Source organism: Lasiodiplodia theobromae (assembly GCF_012971845.1).
Source record: "Lasiodiplodia theobromae strain AM2As chromosome Unknown scaffold_73, whole genome shotgun sequence".
NCBI lineage: Eukaryota > Fungi > Ascomycota > Dothideomycetes > Botryosphaeriales > Botryosphaeriaceae > Lasiodiplodia > Lasiodiplodia theobromae.
This window is the reverse complement of record NW_023336556.1, coordinates 24,483-41,723: the sequence shown is the minus strand read 5'-3', so window position 1 is coordinate 41,723 and position 17,241 is coordinate 24,483. Positions and strand designations below refer to the sequence as shown.

Genomic DNA, 17,241 nt, shown 5'->3' with positions numbered 1-17,241 from the left:
CCAGTGCCCAGAGCGGACGGGCAGATGGGCTGACGGGGGGGCGCGAGGGGTAGCGGTGCATGAGGGCCTTGAAGCTGGCCGGATGGCCCATGTTGGACGCCTCCAGGAGGCGGGCGGATGCCAAGGCAGCGTGAGCGAAAAACGCTCCCCGCGGGCTCGTCATTGGCCGGCAGATCGCTCTGCACTGACAGATCTCAGCGAAACATTCTCGACGGCTGCGGCTGCACCGCGCCCTGGCCCGGGCCCGCAGATGACTGCTTGTTTCATCTTCAGGAGTCGCTTCTTTCGCTCCTCCCCGCCATGGTAATGATTGCACGCCGGAAAGAACAGCTATCCCTCGCTCCTGCCCATCTCTGCAGCTCGGTGTCGTTTCCGCGTCGCACCAGGCCCGTCTTGGCGTTTGCTCTGCGTCAGTCGCGAAGCAGCACGCCGCGATACCGGTGCGCCGTGCCGACGGTGTTTGCACTTCCCCAGAGTCGCGCCGCCCCGTGCGCCGATAACCGTCGACGTGAGACAACCCTCTCCCGCGGACACGAGCGCGGCGATCATGTCGCTCTCCTGCTGGAATCCGTCTCTCCGCCGGCCTTCGCTTGGACGGCGCTCGTGATGGCGCCCCCGACGCGCCGGGTGCCGGGTGCCGGGCGTTGGGTGCCGGGTGCCAGGTGCTGGGCGCTGGCCCGCTGAAGCGCTGGCCCGCTGGACCTCTGGGTTGCTTGGCTGAGACAGGCGCAACGGCGTGCCCGTCGAGCTGAGGTTGAGGTGAGGTCAGCCCTACGGCGCGCAAAGACAGTTGCGGTCCAAGGCCACATTGCGGGGTGCAGCGCCATATTGCTTAGCATCTTAGCCGTTTGTCCTGTTGCAGCAATTCGATTTGCCCTTTTGCCCCTTGCGTTGCCTCGTTGGGAGCACTGCTTGATGTCGCCATATGTCGCCATTCTCGCCGTCAGCTCGCCAAGCCTCCGCCGCGTTGCCGCGCCAACCATCGCCAACGATTGCAAACACCACGACCCTACCACCACCACCACGACCCCATCGCCATAGTGCATTCCTAGCCCGACGCCAACTCGACTACCGATGGCGCGCGCCCACGATGAGAGCAGCGACGATGAGCTGCCCGCCCTTTCCGACATCCTTAACAGGCGCCGCAACGCACAACCGGCGACGCCCTCATCTCGAGAAAAGAACAAACCATTGCTCGGCGCAAAAAACCCTGAATCCACCGCACCGCCGCTCTCCCAAAAGGCCAAGGGCACCCCCGTCGCCGCGAGGCGTCAGCGTTTGCTGAAATCTGCTTCTGTAGACAGTAGGCTTGCACGTCCGGTGACCGCCGAGACCATCGGGTCCATTGCATCCCTTGATGAGAGCGGCTCAACCTTCCGCACGCGGTCGCCTGTTGCAAAACGAACAGCTGCCAGGGCAGCCAAGAAAAATGCCAAGTACCTTGTGGACGAGGAGTCGGATTCGAACAGCATGGCGCAAGCAGACTCAGATTGCAGTTCCGAATCCGAATCCGAGGAAGACGTAGAAGGGAGCCTATGGTCTGCCTCACATGATGACCGGGACGATATGTTTGCCGAGGATGACCATGACGAAGCGACCTGGCCACCGAATGTGTTGCTAACAGATTTCCAAAAATCCAATGTTGGCTCTTCGGACGATGTGTCTCGGAGTAGGCAAGTCTCTGAGCACAGCGTACCAGCCTATGAGACCCAATACACCAGAAACCCCCCGCCTATTCTGAGGAAGCCTGAGATAAGCTCTGCAGACTCTGAACGACCATCGAGTTCTTCGTCTACTGATTTTAACGCTGTCTTGACATAGTGAGGACTCTTTATCGTATCTTAGGTCCAACGCACTAATAACCCTTCTAGCTCGCCTCCTCGGAGAAGATCACCACATAAGATCCTCCATGACTCCGACCGCCCTTGCACTCCGCCTCTTGCTGCCAGTCCGGAGAAGTCACGTCTTGTGTCTCCCAAAAAGAACCGTATCCCAACACCGCCGCATCGGCCAAGCCTGGATGCCTTCTGGTCTGCAGAGGTGGTCAACTCGTGGAACGACCTGCATTCACCTCGCAAAGTTCTGCAATCTCCCAAGAAAGAGAGGGCTGGCCCTCCCAGCGACAAGGAAACCTACCAGATATCGCCGCAGAAGAAGAGTCTTGCCAAGAAGGACCCGGCACGCAGATCGTTCGAGCAGCGAAAGCACCAGTTGGCCCGAGACTTCCTCGATGAACTAGATGCGACAATCACGAAAGGAGAAATATCGTCGTTAACGGCTGAGTCAGGCGGCGTCCAACTAGTTTGGAGTAAGACCTTGAACACGACCGCCGGAAGAGCAAACTGGAAGAAAGAGAGCATAAAAGTTCAGGAGAATGGAATGTCCTCTGTGCGTCACAAGCATCACGCGAGCATCGAACTGGCAGAAAAGGTCATTGATGATGAAGGTAATACAAGCAAGACTGATGATCGCCACAAATGTGCTGACCTGTTCGTGCCAGATCGTCTTGTCAATGTAATCGCTCATGAGTTTTGCCACCTCACGAATTTCATGATCAGCAATGTGCGGGACAACCCACATGGAAGAGAATTCAAGGAATGGTATGAAGTCTGGCAGATGGTGTAAGTTCATGACTAAACAGTCTTTTACAGGGCAAAAAGGGTCACGCGGGCCTTCGGCCACCGCAACGTGAACGTCACCACGAAACACACATACGCCATTGACTACAAATACGTCTGGACCTGTGTCAGCTGCGAACATGAATTTAAGCGCCACTCAAAATCTATCGATCCAGCAAAACACCGGTGTGGCTCCTGTAAATCAGAGCTCGTGCAAACGAAACCGGCTGTACGTCGAAAGGATCCGAACAAAGGCCCGAACGAGTACCAAATATTCATGAAGGAGAACTTCCAGAGGATCAAGCGGGAGAACGAAGGCAAGAGCCACAAGGAGATCATGGAGGTCCTTGGGAGAGAATATAAAGAGGCCAAGGCCCAACGAAGCAGACCAACGCGTGTGGAGGACGATCTGAAGAGTGTTACCAGAGCCATCAGTGCGGTTGCTCTAGACGACTAGGCAATTCTGGCAATGTCGAGTTAGATATGGGAAGTCACGATGAATTTATATTAGATCCTCCGAGGGCGTGGTCCTCAAGACCGCATACTTGAACCATTCCAGCCGTCCCAATTCTATAAGACGTAATGATGCAGCAAGTTATTCATGAAAATTGCTCAAGCCGCATGAGTGTATCCAATCAGCTTTCCCTTGTGTGCTGATGATGGGCCAGTACTTCGCTTCAGGGACCAAGTCATCCAAACCAATGTTCTCCAGGGGTGAACCCCGATGAATCAACAAGCCATGGAAACCTACAGTCGTAACGTATACAACAGTAGTTGCGATCGCACAATAAGATATCAGAGTCTGAATCAAGCTTTTCCCAGGAGGGGGTGCCACCGGGTTCACTCAAGGCTCAAGAGCCATACTCCTAACAGATTAGAAGCATGTGTTTCAACGCTGAAGCGAGGAGAATAGATTACCCTTTAACGGTAGTGCGCAGAATGATCCATAAGCTATCTGTGGGTAGCGTGGAATATATACGCGCCGGATAACTAATCAACAGCAAACAAGGTAGCAAACAAGAGAGGCGAATAGTATGGAGTCCACTAGATACTCCGTCAATAGCGTTACGGTTTACTTCGCAATTCGTATAACCTCTTAACTTCTTTAAATATAGTATCTCTGTTATTTAGTTATATATTATACTCTCTCGCTACTATTACTACGTTATATTTTCTCGAGACTATATATCTACTCTAGTATATCTCTAATTCTTAAACTACTACCGTGTTATCTATTAACGGAGTTAGTAGATTATATACTATTCGACTTTCTTTTTTTACTACCTTGTTAACTATTACTTAGTTATCTAGCGCGTATATTATTCTACACACCTATTAGATTATAAGCCCTTCACGCTTCGTGCCATTTGGCGAACCTTTCGCGTAGGATCCTGTAAGTTTTAGACCCGGCCACAGTAAAAGAGCCTATTAATGGCTAGGGTCTCTCGGGTTCTCTTATTAAGGCAACTGGTTACCCCGTTGTCTAGACTAAAAACGGCGCGTGCTGCGGCACGGACTCTGATCGAGAATGATGAATGGATTGATGGTGGAGGGTCGACTGGGTCGACCCGACAGCTATCTAAGCTTGTCGGGGCGCCTGCCCAGATCGATCTGGACAGGAACCGTGACAGCGCGCCTCTTAAGGTATTAGTAGCGACAGTAGCAACGCAACGCCGCGAACGATATTCGTAGGTCGTATTAACGGGAAAGTGGACGCTGGCAAACGGACCAGGACTCACGCCGCGACCGACACCGCAACTGGTAGCACAGCCAATTTAACGTGCAATAACAGCAACGACAACGAACTACCCACCTGACTAACTAACCGACCAACCAACTAACCGGCCTACACTGATGATGTTGAAGGATTGGGGTGGACACACACCAGGGCATTTGGTCCAGCTATCTCTTTTTTTTTACAGCAACGCACTTAGATCTCAGCAAGTCTGTATAGGCATGCAATCGTGGGGTGTGACGGAGTTGGTGGATTCCATGCTATTCGACTCCCTTTGATGTTTGCCATTGCTTAGTCATCTGGCGTGTATATATTCTACGCTACCCAGCAGATAGCTTATGGGATTATTCTGCGCATCCATCAGTTATAATGAGTAACGGCCACCGAGGGTCGGAGGCTCGAGCCGTAATACTGCTGTGGCTGTAGGTAGCCGCCGGCGGGTCGCTGTAGATACGCCCGGGTGTATAACAGTAAACCTCATCTATTCTCCGCCCAGATTAATCGTAATCGTATAATAGATATGTACTTTTACTACGCGTTGTAGACGCTAACGCGATAGAATGTATAGAAGTAATTACGATACTCTTAAAACTAATATGTACTAGAGCTCTACTCTAATTGTGAATTTCTCTTAGCGGGAAGAAAAGAAAAGCCGGCGACAACCTCTCGTATATCACATTAGGCGTCACCTGTTACAATGCAGTTATACTTCTTCCACGTGCGTGGAGAGGAGCTTTTCGGCATTAGTCGTCTATCTTTTTACCCGTTATCGCTGCCGGCGTTTGGTACTGATGGTGCTTGTCTGCCGACAGGGGTCTACGAAGGAATGTGGATGGCAGTCTTTGTGCCCGTTAGAGATTTAATGGGGCCCAGCTCGAATAGCGATAGTTGTACCATCGAGGAAGAAACACGAGTGGGTCAGTACGTTAAGCTTGGGCCGGCTCAGCATGACAGTGATATTGCTCGCTATCTGAAGCCTAGCGTAAGCTTAATTAATGGATGAAGTTAAGATGAAATGAACTCGAGTCGGATAGCAGCGAGTAATCGGTAAGGGCGATCTGTGCATCAAAGCATGCCTGCGAAGTTCCCAACGTGGGGTAGAAAGTCGATGAGGGCTGCACATGGCACTGGCGTCGTTGAGACGACGGTTGCGGTACATGCGTCTTATCTGCGATAAGATGGGTTTCCCCACCTTCGACGCAGCCCTTCGACTCTCCCACCAACTCCTCTGCCAGCACCGCCCAGCATGCCGCCGTCCGTACCTGCTCCGGCCCGGCGCATCCCGGTAGAGCCGCTGACGCCGGCCGCCTTCTCGCCCTTCGGCACCGTCATCGAGAACCCAGTGCGGACGGGGTCACCGCAGCCCGGCGGCGGCCTGCAGACAGTGACTGCCAACCAGGGCACGGCACTCAAGTACCTGGACGTCACACACATGACGGATTTCTATCAGCTGGCAGCGAGCGGCAAGCCTGCCAAGGCCGTCATGAACATGTTCGTGTGCTCGCCGCGCCAGCTGCGCCACGACGTCTTCGACGTGTCCATCCTCGAGCGCCACCCCTTCACGTCGCAGACGTTTATTCCCATGGGCCAGGCCGCCTCTGACGCCTCGACGCAGTATCTGGTCATCGTCGCCCCGACGCTGCCGGCCCACGCCACGGCGCAGCAGAAGCGGCCGCCGCCCTTCCCTACGCCGGAGCCGCGGAGACGCCGCTCGCTGCGTGACATCTTCTCGCGCGCGCGTCCCTCGCCCTTTACCAACGAAGCAGCGCCGCCTTCGCCTTCGGCAACGAGGCAGCCAGCACCGGTGCCGCCGCCAAAGGGCCCTGGGCTGCCGGACCTCAGCAACGCCAGGGCATTCATTGCCAAGGGAAACCAGGCCGTGACTTACGGCGCCGGCACCTGGCACGCGCCAATGTGCGTTTTGGGTGCCGACGACATTGACTTCGTCGTCGTGCAGTTTGCCAACGGCGTGGGCATTGAAGACTGCCAGGAGGTAGAGCTGAAGGCGGCCGATGGGACCGAAGGGCTGACGGTGCCAATTGGTGAGAGCACCGTGCCGGGGATCGTGGTAAAGGCGAGACTCTAAAAGCAAGCATCATGGACGGGAAAAGAATGTATGTCTGTACGGAATAAGCAAGAAGGCGAAATAGGAAAAGTTACACGTTTGTTCTCACGGCTTGGTCACGCTGCGCGGTGACACGCATCCTCGTCAAGACTTTCCTGGCATCGAGGGTGGTGGTGAGCGTTGCCACGGCGAAGCCAGAAGCGGTTGTGATGGACGCTATGCCAAATTTAGAAGCGCGTAAAGCCGGAGACGCGGTAGGGAAGAAGAAGGTCGCCTGGCGAATTGCCGAGCGATGACAGCCCGCCACCTCCTTTTCCGTGCATCGATTTCGTCTGCCATGATAATGGCGCGAGACGGGGCGGTGGCTTTTGTGAAGATAGAGTAGGCCTAGCGCCTCGCTTGCAGGCTGCCTATTCGGGGAAGAGTGTATAGGACGCCAATGGCATATTGCAATGCTGGCGCGGGGCGGCTGCCAAAGGGAGCAGCAGCAAGGGCCGGGCACGAGGCGTTCCTTGCAGGCTATACGTACATGTTGTATAGAAGGGCCGGAGAATGCCATTGTTCCTATTTTTTTTTCTCGCGACAAGGGGGCGGGCATTTTCCGCGCGCGCCAACGCCATTCTTCTGTCATGCACGCCGCGCGCGGGCCCGAGTCGTGTCCGCGGCGCAAACGACGAAGGATCCACCGCGCGCTGGGTGTTGCACGAGGGGTCTGGCGCGAGCGGGCCCGGCGTGACGTCATGCGGCGCAGGAAGAGATTCCGACCGTGTGCCTCGGGCGGATCTCAGCTCTGCATCTGCAACGAGCCCCACACTAGCCACACCAGAGCGCCCCACGCGTTCTGACGTGCCGCTGCCACTGCTCCCACATGACCACCGCGCGCGTCCGAGTCAGCCGAACCCTGCCACCGCCCCCGCCCTCGAAGCCGGCCAGGCGCCTGTCCCGCCGTCCATGGCGACACCGCAACGCACTGCGTGCCACGCTGTGATTCGCCCGCCGGCTAGCCGTTTCATCTTGACCTCTCGCCGCCTGCTCTCCCGAGCTGATTAGGCAAGCTCGCCAGCAGCCTTGCGTCATGGTGCGCTGCCCGCTCGCCGCCAACGGTCGCCCGACCTTTTCGCCCGTCTGCGTGCGACGTCCTCCGGCCCTGTGGCCGTGCAACGGGATCGAGCCCAGGCGGCACGGCGCACCTCCACACCACGGGTAGTCTGTCGATAGCGCACCTGCCCAGCACCACCACTAGCCACCCACCCTGCGCCTCTGCTGTGGCAAAGCGTGCCCTGCGCTGCTTATCCTCAACCGCTCGCCCAATCACCGTCCGTGGAGTGCGTGACGACCCGAGCTGAAATCCTGCAGCCCGTCAGCCGATGCTGCGCCAGAAGCAAGGGCTGTCCGCTTATTGTGAGCTGGCACCCGGCGGCCGATCGCTGTGGCGGGAGCTGGCTTGTGGCTCTTTGCTCCCCAGAAAGGCAACCTTCTGTTGATCCAGAATCCGACGGGAATGAGCCACTTCAGCACTCGCCACCTCTGCCGCTCGACGCGGCGCTTCTTTCCTGGGACTTCTCCATGGTGGCCTCATGCCCCCCCCCTAGCCCTCGGCGGTACCAGCCCGCCAGTAAGCTGGTCATGATGCGGGGCAACGTTGTGTGAGACCCATGGTTCACCAGTTCCTCCCACGAGCTCGCCTTACGTGCATCAAAGATTTGTAAAGTCTGAAAGCGCGTGGAATTTGTCGTCTACTCGGACGTCCCCGCCCTCCCCGAACCCCTGCCATGCGAGCATTATTACATGAAGCATAATTCAAGCTAAATGGGTATCTTCTTTCGTGTAAAGAAGCAAGCGCGCCGTGCAAGGCCCGCGACGAAAAGAAAAGATTACAGGAGCAGCGTGCAACGCAGAATACATCAACGTGGAACAAAAACACAAAGGGAGATCGAGAGCAATCTCAGCCATCGCGCCCGAGGCGCTATAGATAGAAGCTCCTGAAGCCGCCGTCGTTACCAGTAAAAAAAAAATTAAGTAGTGGGTATCCGAAGAAATCGCAAATGTGGGCGATCCAAGTGGTATCTCAAGCCAAACAAACGCCCGTGGGTGCAGATACATGTCCCTAAAGCGCTTCCGACCAGCGCTCGCGCCATGACGAAATTTACAGCTCATAACCAATCATTAGCCTTGGGAAACGAGTGTACGCGTGCGCGACTCGCGCATTTCAGAAGAGAAGGCGAAGCTCGTAGCCAGACGTCGTCGTCGTCTCGGTTGCGCCGACCTCACCGTCGACTTGCACGTCGGTCGGTCCCGAGTCCCATTCGCGTTTCATCGGTGAGTCAGCCTGAATCTCCTGAAACTCGGCCGTCATGTCTTGGCCTTCGGGCATTTCCAGGACGTCGCTGTCGTCCAGGGCGATCGCTAGGCCCTTTGCGTTGATCCGGATGGTACGAACCACCCGAGTCGGCTCGAGTTTGCACTTCATTGCAATGCCGTTGACCAGATCTTTGAGCGTGCGCTGCATGAGATACACAGCCCGATAGTAGTTGTCTTCCGGTGGCCGCCCGACAAATCTCGGTTGCACATAGAAGCATGCAACTGCCAATTGTCAGATCATAGTCCTGTGGCAAACAGGGGTGGGCAAAAATAGACTTACTGGGTTTGATAGCTCGCTCCGGTGGTGGCTGGTAGGAAAGATCAACGCCAAGCGCGTCAATCCAGCCACCAATCGATCCATCCGCCGACGCCTTCTGCACCTTGACTGGGTTATTGGACAGGGTTGGTTGGACAGCCAGTGAATTGATATCACCGGTCGCTGTTTGCGACATGTTACGCCATTCGTTCGAGGACACACGCGACGGCGGAGGGAAGGATTGGAACGTCGAGCTGCGACGTTCGCCCGAATTGACAGACTGCGAGCTCGGCGTAGGTGAGACGATCGAAGAGTTTCTGCTCTGGCCGTCCCACATTGTCGAATCTCCCGTCTCGACCTTGGTGAGGTCTTGCGGTTCTCCCGAAAGATGCACCGGGTGAAGGTCAGGATCGTCGAACTCTTCGCCCTTCAAGTACAGGATACTCGTGGGTCTGGTAGACGTGAACATGTCCTGGAGCGTTGCGAGCTTCAAATGCAGGTCTTCCTCCGCCGAAGGCCTGTTTCCGGTAGAGCTGGCAGACGACATGGACCAAGTCCGCTTGTGCTTGGGAACCTTTCCAGGCCGGTCGTTGGCACTCGCGCCCGCCTTCGCGATCGATCCCCTTTTCCTCTTGCCAAAATCCTTCATGCCGGATTCTGCTTGCGCAATCTGCTGCTTCAGCTTGTCGATTGTCTTCTTGACGTGGGTGACATCGTTGGAAAGCTTGCGCTCAGCTCCATGATCGCGGAAAAGCTTGACTTTGCAGTAGCAGATCTCCGGCTGGGGAGAATCAGCCAAGCCTGGTGCCTGAGAGCCGACCTGCTCGGTTTTCGCGCACAGCCTCACAGGAATGCCCTTTACACCTTTGGAATGGCTGAAGTCTGTGGAGAGGAAGTTGAAGCGAACGGCGACTGAGCACTCCACGACACCGTTGGCACTCGCACCCGGCGTCCAGGTCACGGAAAAGCCATCGAAAGATGCAGACTCCAGTTCCACCCGAGGGCGTGTCGAGCCGTCGCCGCCTCCGACCTGAGTTGGATCGACGAATTCAACTGCTTGTAGACGACCACCGCGCTGGTGAGCTTCGTTCGTGCCACGCCCCTCCTTCCAGAGCTGCCAGCATGCGGCTGGCCGCTGGCGTTGCTGCTCATCCTCGAAGGAGATCCGAATGTACGTCCGGTACTTGACGGGAACGCTAGCAATCTGGGGAGGAGCCGGCGAAGTGTCCACGATTGCGATGGAATAGGCCTGGCCTTTGTTGAGATACGTGACCGGAACCTCGTCCGCATGCTTGATCATGGCGGTGGGGGCATTCAGAGTCACATGCCAGCGGAAGCTGCCTTTGCTTAGCGGGGGTTGACTATTAGAATGGAGACCGGAGGAAGCTTACTTTTCAATGTTCTGCTGGAGGAGGCTTGGTCGCTGCTGCTCGCTGAATCCTTGAGCGAAGCTGAGCATTGGTGACCGCTCTTGCATCTCGATGTCGACGGGTATGCCGTCCATTTGCGGCTCCTCGGCCTGGGACATGGGGTCGAAGGGAGCGGGCTGATGGGTGAATTGATGAGGCGCGAACGACTGGGCCTGGGACATCTGCTGGGGCATGGCAAAAGGATTCGGGTTCTGGAAGGGAAGAGGCGCGATGGGGTGAGGCTGGAAGCCGTGCATTGCGGGTCCAGTCGACTGGGAGGCCTGGAGAGCGCCCTCGGACGTGGGCATGGACAGCGGGGTGCCCAGGCCCATGGTAAAGCCGGGCGTGTGCAGGTCGCCAGCCTGGTTGTGGTAGATGGTGTTGGTGCCGCCGGGCGTGGGCGTGTAGTAGCCCGGCGGCTGGTTGGCGAACGAGGCGAAGGCGAAGCTGTTCGGATCCATGAGCGAAGGCGTGAAGCGCCATTGCTCAGCACCGCGAGGGGTGGGATCCTGGTCCTTTACATCCTCGGAGTCGCCAAAATGACTGCGTTGTGGTCAGCAAAGACGCGTGGTGGTGGAGATGCGGCGCAGGCGCGATGGTGATGCGCGAAGCGGCTAGCGCATCTGAGCGACTGAGTCGCGACGGCGGGTGATCAACATACTGAAGTGCCAAGTCGAGAGCAGACGTGGTGTTTTGCGACGGCGCCGCGGACGCGCGAGACCCGACGCCGAGCTGCGGAAAGGAGGCTTTGAAGCTCGCGATCAGCTCATCATTCGGCTTTTGCGAATTGGTCCTGCGCGTGGGCGAGATGTCAGCAGGCTGGCCGGAGCGCGACGCGCAGGCTGGCGCGAGCACGCGCAAATGGCTTACCGATTGCGGAACATGTCTGGAGAGCTCGGCGGAGCGTGTAGTCAGGGTGCCAGGAGCATGAAGGAGGAGAGGCTGGCGAGGTGGTAGCTGAGGTGTGGAACGGCGGCGGTGGGCGGTGCGTGGTCGCCTAGTACGTGTGGCTGACTACAGGTACGGCACCATGCGGTTCGGGGAGCAAAAGGCGGGCGCGCATATGCGAGCGAAAGGCGCCAGTCTTTTATGAAGCAAAACCGTTTATTTCGACGCCATGTGGACCAGCACTTGCAAGGGTGGTGAGGGAAGGAAGCGGCGCGCACGAGCCCAGGAAGGTGACCGCACCGGAACAGCAGATCACGATGCGAGCGTCAATCGTCGGGGTCGGGGGAAAGCGCGACAAGCCCTACACGCCCCATTGCGCTGCGTCATACCTCAGCCGGCCCGTGGCTGTGCGCTGGACCACGCGCGCGCCGGCTAGGCCTGGGACCTCACTCCAGAGACGCGGCCACGCTGCCCGCCGCTCGACCGCCCGAAAACTCGGACGCTGATCGCTCGTCCCTACAGCATCCTAGATCCTAGCTGCGGCTGCCCAGCGCCGCTGTGGTCTAGCCGCCTGCAGATTATTGTCGCGCGCCGGCCTTCCAATCTCGCCCGCCGGGCGCGACAGCGCGCACAGGCGCGGGCGCGGGGGCACGGCCGCGCGGGGAGCACGTCGTCGTCGCGGCCGCCCAGCACACCAGCATCGCCGCTGAATGAAACTGCAGCGTGCCACTCGCCTCTGGAACGTGTTTGGGCCCCCGCGGGCGGATAGCAAGCAGCCACACGGACAACGTGACGCTCCAGGGGCCGGTTGCCTCCTGGCGCACATGCTGCCCCGTCCTATCGCGCGCCGGGAGCACAGGCTGCGCCTCAGCTGCCGTGCGGAGATGAGAATGACGTCCCGGAGCCGTCGAATGCGTGCGAGTGCCTGAAGCCGCTGGCTGCGCTGCTTCCCCTGCGTGGTGAAGGGATGGGAGGCATGGGTCCCCCACGGCGCATCCCGCCGCGGCCAGCTGGTGTGGCGCATGCGGCCAGATCTCTGGCAGCCGTGTCGCTTGCGAGATGGAGGGCAGCCGAGATGAGAACGTCGGCGGGGGGGAGCTGCCCGAAGGCGACACGGACGGGGGTGCGGGTGCATGCGGCGCTGGGCTGATGGGAAAGAAGGCGGCGGCGAAGTCCGCGGCTCCAGTGCTCGCTGGAAAGGCAGCCGTGGCCGGCCGTTTGTCTGACATGGTGCGCGATCGCTTCTCGACGTGGCGCTCACAGGCGCGTTGCAGCGTGCGCTCAAATCGGCGGGCCGGGGCTGTCGCACATCATAGGTCGGCCGCCGCGACAGGCAGTCATGCCGAAGCGCGTGAGAAGCCGGCGGCCTTCATGCGCCACAGCTGCTAGCTGACGGGGGCCGTTCCGCAAATCACGGTCGCTGGCGATCCGTCGCCCGTTGCGGCCGGTGCAGAGGACGGCGTGACGCGCGTTTTCGCAGCGGCCGAGAGTCTTGAGCCTGGGGCTGCCCAGCAGCTCCGCGCCAGCGCAGCGGAAGCTGGCGTCATAAGAGCGGTGCTGCTGTTCCGCTGTGCGACTCTGGGGCGATGCGACTCGACTGCGATGTAACTCGACGCCCGCCCGGCGGCCGGCACCACGTCTCGGCATGATGCAATCTCAGTGGAGAGTGTCCACCGCGCGCGTGCTCGTTGCTTTGCGTCGAGGGCGCGGTGAAGGCTGGAGCATGGAGCCCGGCGCGCGCGCGTGGGGAGGTTCCTGCAATTTCGAGCGGAGTGTGTGTGCGAGGCGGAGTGCGATTGGCGCTGGCAGGATTAGCCGTCAGTCCGCCGCCGCCTCAAGCGTCAGCGTAAGCAGCTTGGCGTGTATTTTACCGTTCGCCGTGCCCGCTTTGGGCCGGCCTGTACGACTGTGCTAACCTGCGTCAGCGCCGCAGCGCCGCTCATTTCCCCCGCCGTGCGGTGCTCACTTCACCATCAGATTACCGCTGCGCGGCATAATCGCGCCTCGCCCAATCGAGCGCATTACCACCCAATCCTTTGGACTACAGAGGAGCTCACTAGCCGGCGTTGCTTTTCGCCGAGGCTTCTGGGACAGTTGTCCGTTGTTTCTTTTTTATTTTCCTTACTCGCGCCGGCACGATCGCGATCGATCGCGATGCCCATCGCTGTTTTCTGCCTCATCTCCGACGCGTGATGCCACGGCCTTCAGGTCTGCCTCAACCTCAGAAGCTCAAATGAAGCTCCCGGCACGCCGGCACGCCCAAACAGACCGTCTACCCGCTGCAACGCATCCTCTGCTTCCGCTTTCCGTCTGACTCCAATCCCGTGCTCCCTCATTTGCTACCCGCTGCGTTTTTGGAAGGCTGGCTGGCGCGCGCCATCCTTGACTGGGTCAATGCGGCTAACTGTGGTCTCTGAGCTTCTGGCCGCCCCGGCACCCGCAAGGTTTGCGGCGCTGTCTACCTGATTAGTCCGTTGCTTTAGCAGCAGTTGACCGCTGGTCCGGCCCGAGGCTGGCGGCGGTGAGCTTTACTTGGGTATTGCTGTTGTTGACTTTGCCGCTACAGCGTCAGGAGACGACGTGGCTCCACCTTGCGCTGCTGACGCCGAAAGAGAACGACGGCTACTCTTTTGCGACATCTGCCGAGCCAACAAGTTGTTGTTCGCCTCGAGGCGCTCCGCACTGTTACGGAATGCCGTCCTGCGGGAGCTTGTACTGGACGAGAGCATTTCTGCCTCTGAACGACCAGGGCCAGCCACCACCGTCACAACGCTAGACCGCTGCTCCTGGCGTGAACGCGCCAATCCTTTATCATGCGTAGGGCTGGGGATCTTAGAAGGCCTTCTTACACCGCGTTCACCTCCACATTCTTCTGAACTGCTTGCTGACAGGTCACTCATGGCATCGCAGCGAGACGACGCGAAGCTATCAATGGTCTTGAGAGGCGGTCTGATTGCAGGAATTGTGCGTGGATCTTTCCAACCGGCAGCATCATCGTTGGGGATCCATGATGGTGGTCTGCGAATCTGGGGCCCTGTCGGAGTTCTCTGCATCGCTTCCACCGAGGGAATCCCCAGGTGTTCCTCTGCATTGTCGAACAACTCAATGAGCTTAGGTAGGATCTGTTCTGCCCTCAAACCTCGGTTGGTTGCGATTGCAGATGCCATCTGTTTGATGGCCTGGAGATCCCTAGCTGTATCACTCTCCGGTACCGTGCCTGGCTCGTTATGATCGCAAGGGACGGCACCCCCAGTGATGTTGGTCGCTTCTCTGGAATCACGCAAACCGCTTTCTTCTGAAGCTGAGGGTTGTCCTTGGGATATAGGTCCTTGAGAGCCACCCGGAAAAGCGGAAACCTTTTCAAGTGCATTCGAGACATTCGCCAGCGGAGGTGTACCCACCGGAATATCGCGATTGACAATCGAGAAGAGTTGGATTGAGAGTGCTCTTTCCTTGCTTGACGGTGACATAGACGGTGCTAAGGGAGATATCCGTTCAGCGTTGTTCTCCAGCAGGATTCGATATGAGTGGTATCTTACCTCGTTGGACTTTCTTTGACTTTACCTGCTGCTTTTGCATGACATCTGTTCCTCTGGTGGCTGGCGTGCTCAAGCCCACTTGGTTCCTGTAGCCCTTCTTTCGGCTGACAACGCTGTCCTGACGAGAGGCCATTAACCGCGACATGCCGTTCTTCCCTTTGGCAATGATAAGTTCCAGGCGCTTGATTTCCGCGCGGAAGTCCTTTTCTTCCTCCTCCCGTCTTTTTTCAGCTTCCTCTAGCCTGCTTCCTACCTCCTCGAGCTGTTCTTCAAGCTGTTCTTTCTCCACACTCAAGTTCCTATATGCCTCGATCACATGCAGGACAGAACTGTTCATCTGCGCCGGCAGGCCGTCAAATGGCTGGTTGCAGAGCTTGATGAAGATTGCATCGATCATGGTGCGGATGTCGGGTGACAGAGCGTCATCAGCGGTGCCATCTGGGGACCAGATTTCTGTAGTAGGATCGTCAAGGAGCTTGCTCGGCCTGTGGGAGAAGTATGAAGATATCTTCTTGCGCGGGCCAGAACGTCTTCGTGGGGTGCCGGACTCGGAGAGAGAGCTGGAGTCAACAGTGTTGCGGCGCTCTTCGGAGGTGAGAGGGAACGTCGGAGTACGTGTTCGAACGGGCTGGATCGTTTTGCGCATCCAGTTCTGTAAGTCCGCCATGGTTTGGTTATCGGCGAAACCGGGAGACGCAGGTGTCGAGGTTGTGGATTGTCGAAGGCGCTGCCGCGGTGTTGTCGTTCATTGAATGCGACTACGGAAGGCGCGCTGCAAGCGAAAGAGGAAGCCGCAGCCACAGAACGATGCACATACGTAACTGAGACACAGCTATTCTCATTCACCTATTTTCGGCTTAACTCGTGGGGACACCGCTGGACCCTTTGTATTTGGACATCGCAGCTATCATGAGAGTAGCGCAAACAGTCCAATCCTGTGTGCATATTACAAACATCTCAATCGTATGTGATATCCGCGCTCTGGGCTCCGGTGTCCTGAATCATCCTTGAGGGATGGTGATTCTTGCGCTGCACCTATCTTTCCTTAACTAAGTCTTTATTGGCGTGCACTTTAAGCGGAGATGTAGCACTGCCTAGTGAGATTTGATTAACAACCAGGGTACAGGTGAATTAATCAAGCCACGGTGATATCTGCAGAGCATGTATAATCTGCTTTGCGAAGAAGCCCGAGGAATGTCTCCGATAGGACACGCACTTTCAAGAAGCTTTGTAGCATTTTTTATGAATGACCGTAGATGAAAGAAAGTTGGGGCCAAGACAGATTCTAACCAAGTTTGTCATGGGTAAAGGAACATCGATCTAGAACCTTGTACACCGGTATCGAAGTAACACTGTCCAAACTGTTGGAATTCACTACCGCTAGGCAATAGGTAATGTGCATCTGGCTGCTTACTGCATTCAAGGTTGGCGCGCCTGACATCGCAAAGAAATCGAGGTGGTTGAGGTTGGTGCCCGGTTCCCGCGCTCACCCGTCTTCGGTTGAAATACTGGCCCTGTCGCACGCCTAGAGCTTCGGATTGGAAATAGGATTTCGCCCGTGGCTAAGAACTTCTGACCGTGATATTGTTCCTGCATCGATGGAGATTGATTGCTATGTCCTGGTTCAAACGCGGCAGCAACACATGGAATATCAATCGAAGTCAAAGAGAAATGTCTTGGGATGATGCAAACATTACTTAGGGTACGTGTAAGCAAACAATCGCTTGCAGAGCTGGACCTGAGATGCGATATTCGTCGGATTGTCTCCGCGGGCACGCCCAAGTAAAGGAATAACATTTATTTTCAGCGTGTCTAGCAGCCGATTGAACTTCCCGAACGATCAGCATATTACACCAAAACTATAGCGGGAACTGTTTTGACTAGAATTCACAGGGATATGTTGCCCTTTCTCCATGCATCCAAACTCCATGGGGAAAGAAGCCGGATGTTTGGTAATGAAAGGGCAGGTGATCTCGGCACGAAAATAATCCTTCAGCATTCGCGCATGGGTAGAGCGCGGGGCTGTACACACTAATGCCGTACGTGTATGTCAAACGGAGAGAACTCAAGGTACCATTCAGAAAGGTCGGCGGCTCGTGCCACCTGTCACCGGTTCAGCAAGAGACGGCGAAAAGTCTGCTCGGCGCAGAGGAAAAAGAAGCGTGCATCGGTCGGGATCGAAAAGCCGTTTTCCATTTCCCCGTGTAAAGGCTGCATCAATGCGACCAGCTCAATCCATGCCAGTCGTTTTTAAGACTTTTATGCCGTAAAACCCGTCCCCGGACATTGCTGCACCTTGTTTATGCCGACTCGCGCTTGCCCTCCTTGACCTCCTTCTGTATTTTGCCACTGATATCAGCCAAAAATTCT

At 57.0% G+C, this 17,241-nt stretch overlaps 4 protein-coding genes across 4 annotated transcripts; 2 read left to right on the top strand and 2 right to left on the bottom strand.

Moving 5' to 3' along the window:
- Positions 1-1,074: 1,074 nt before the first annotated feature.
- On the top strand, positions 1,075-3,075 carry LTHEOB_12751 (uncharacterized protein; the record flags this gene model as incomplete). The annotated part of the gene is made up of 4 exons (XM_035509653.1): positions 1,075-1,820; positions 1,872-2,446; positions 2,501-2,600; positions 2,652-3,075. The coding sequence occupies 4 exons, from the start codon at positions 1,075-1,077 to the stop codon at positions 3,073-3,075; spliced, it is 1,845 nt and encodes a 614-aa protein (XP_035363869.1).
- A 2,524-nt stretch (positions 3,076-5,599) lies between these two features.
- Positions 5,600-6,439, top strand: LTHEOB_12750 (Ureidoglycolate hydrolase; the record flags this gene model as incomplete). The annotated part of the gene is made up of 1 exon (XM_035509652.1): positions 5,600-6,439. One exon carries the CDS (start codon positions 5,600-5,602, stop codon positions 6,437-6,439), a length of 840 nt encoding a protein of 279 aa, XP_035363868.1.
- Positions 6,440-8,627: 2,188 nt separating this feature from the next.
- On the bottom strand, positions 8,628-11,328 carry LTHEOB_12749 (CP2 transcription factor; the record flags this gene model as incomplete). The annotated part of the gene is made up of 5 exons (XM_035509650.1): positions 8,628-9,001; positions 9,060-10,372; positions 10,427-10,987; positions 11,106-11,237; positions 11,315-11,328. The coding sequence occupies 5 exons, from the start codon at positions 11,326-11,328 to the stop codon at positions 8,628-8,630; spliced, it is 2,394 nt and encodes a 797-aa protein (XP_035363867.1).
- A 3,499-nt stretch (positions 11,329-14,827) lies between these two features.
- On the bottom strand, positions 14,828-15,538 carry LTHEOB_12748 (AGC/DMPK protein kinase; the record flags this gene model as incomplete). Its single annotated transcript, XM_035509649.1, has 1 exon — positions 14,828-15,538. The coding sequence occupies one exon, from the start codon at positions 15,536-15,538 to the stop codon at positions 14,828-14,830; it is 711 nt and encodes a 236-aa protein (XP_035363866.1).
- Positions 15,539-17,241: the final 1,703 nt, after the last annotated feature.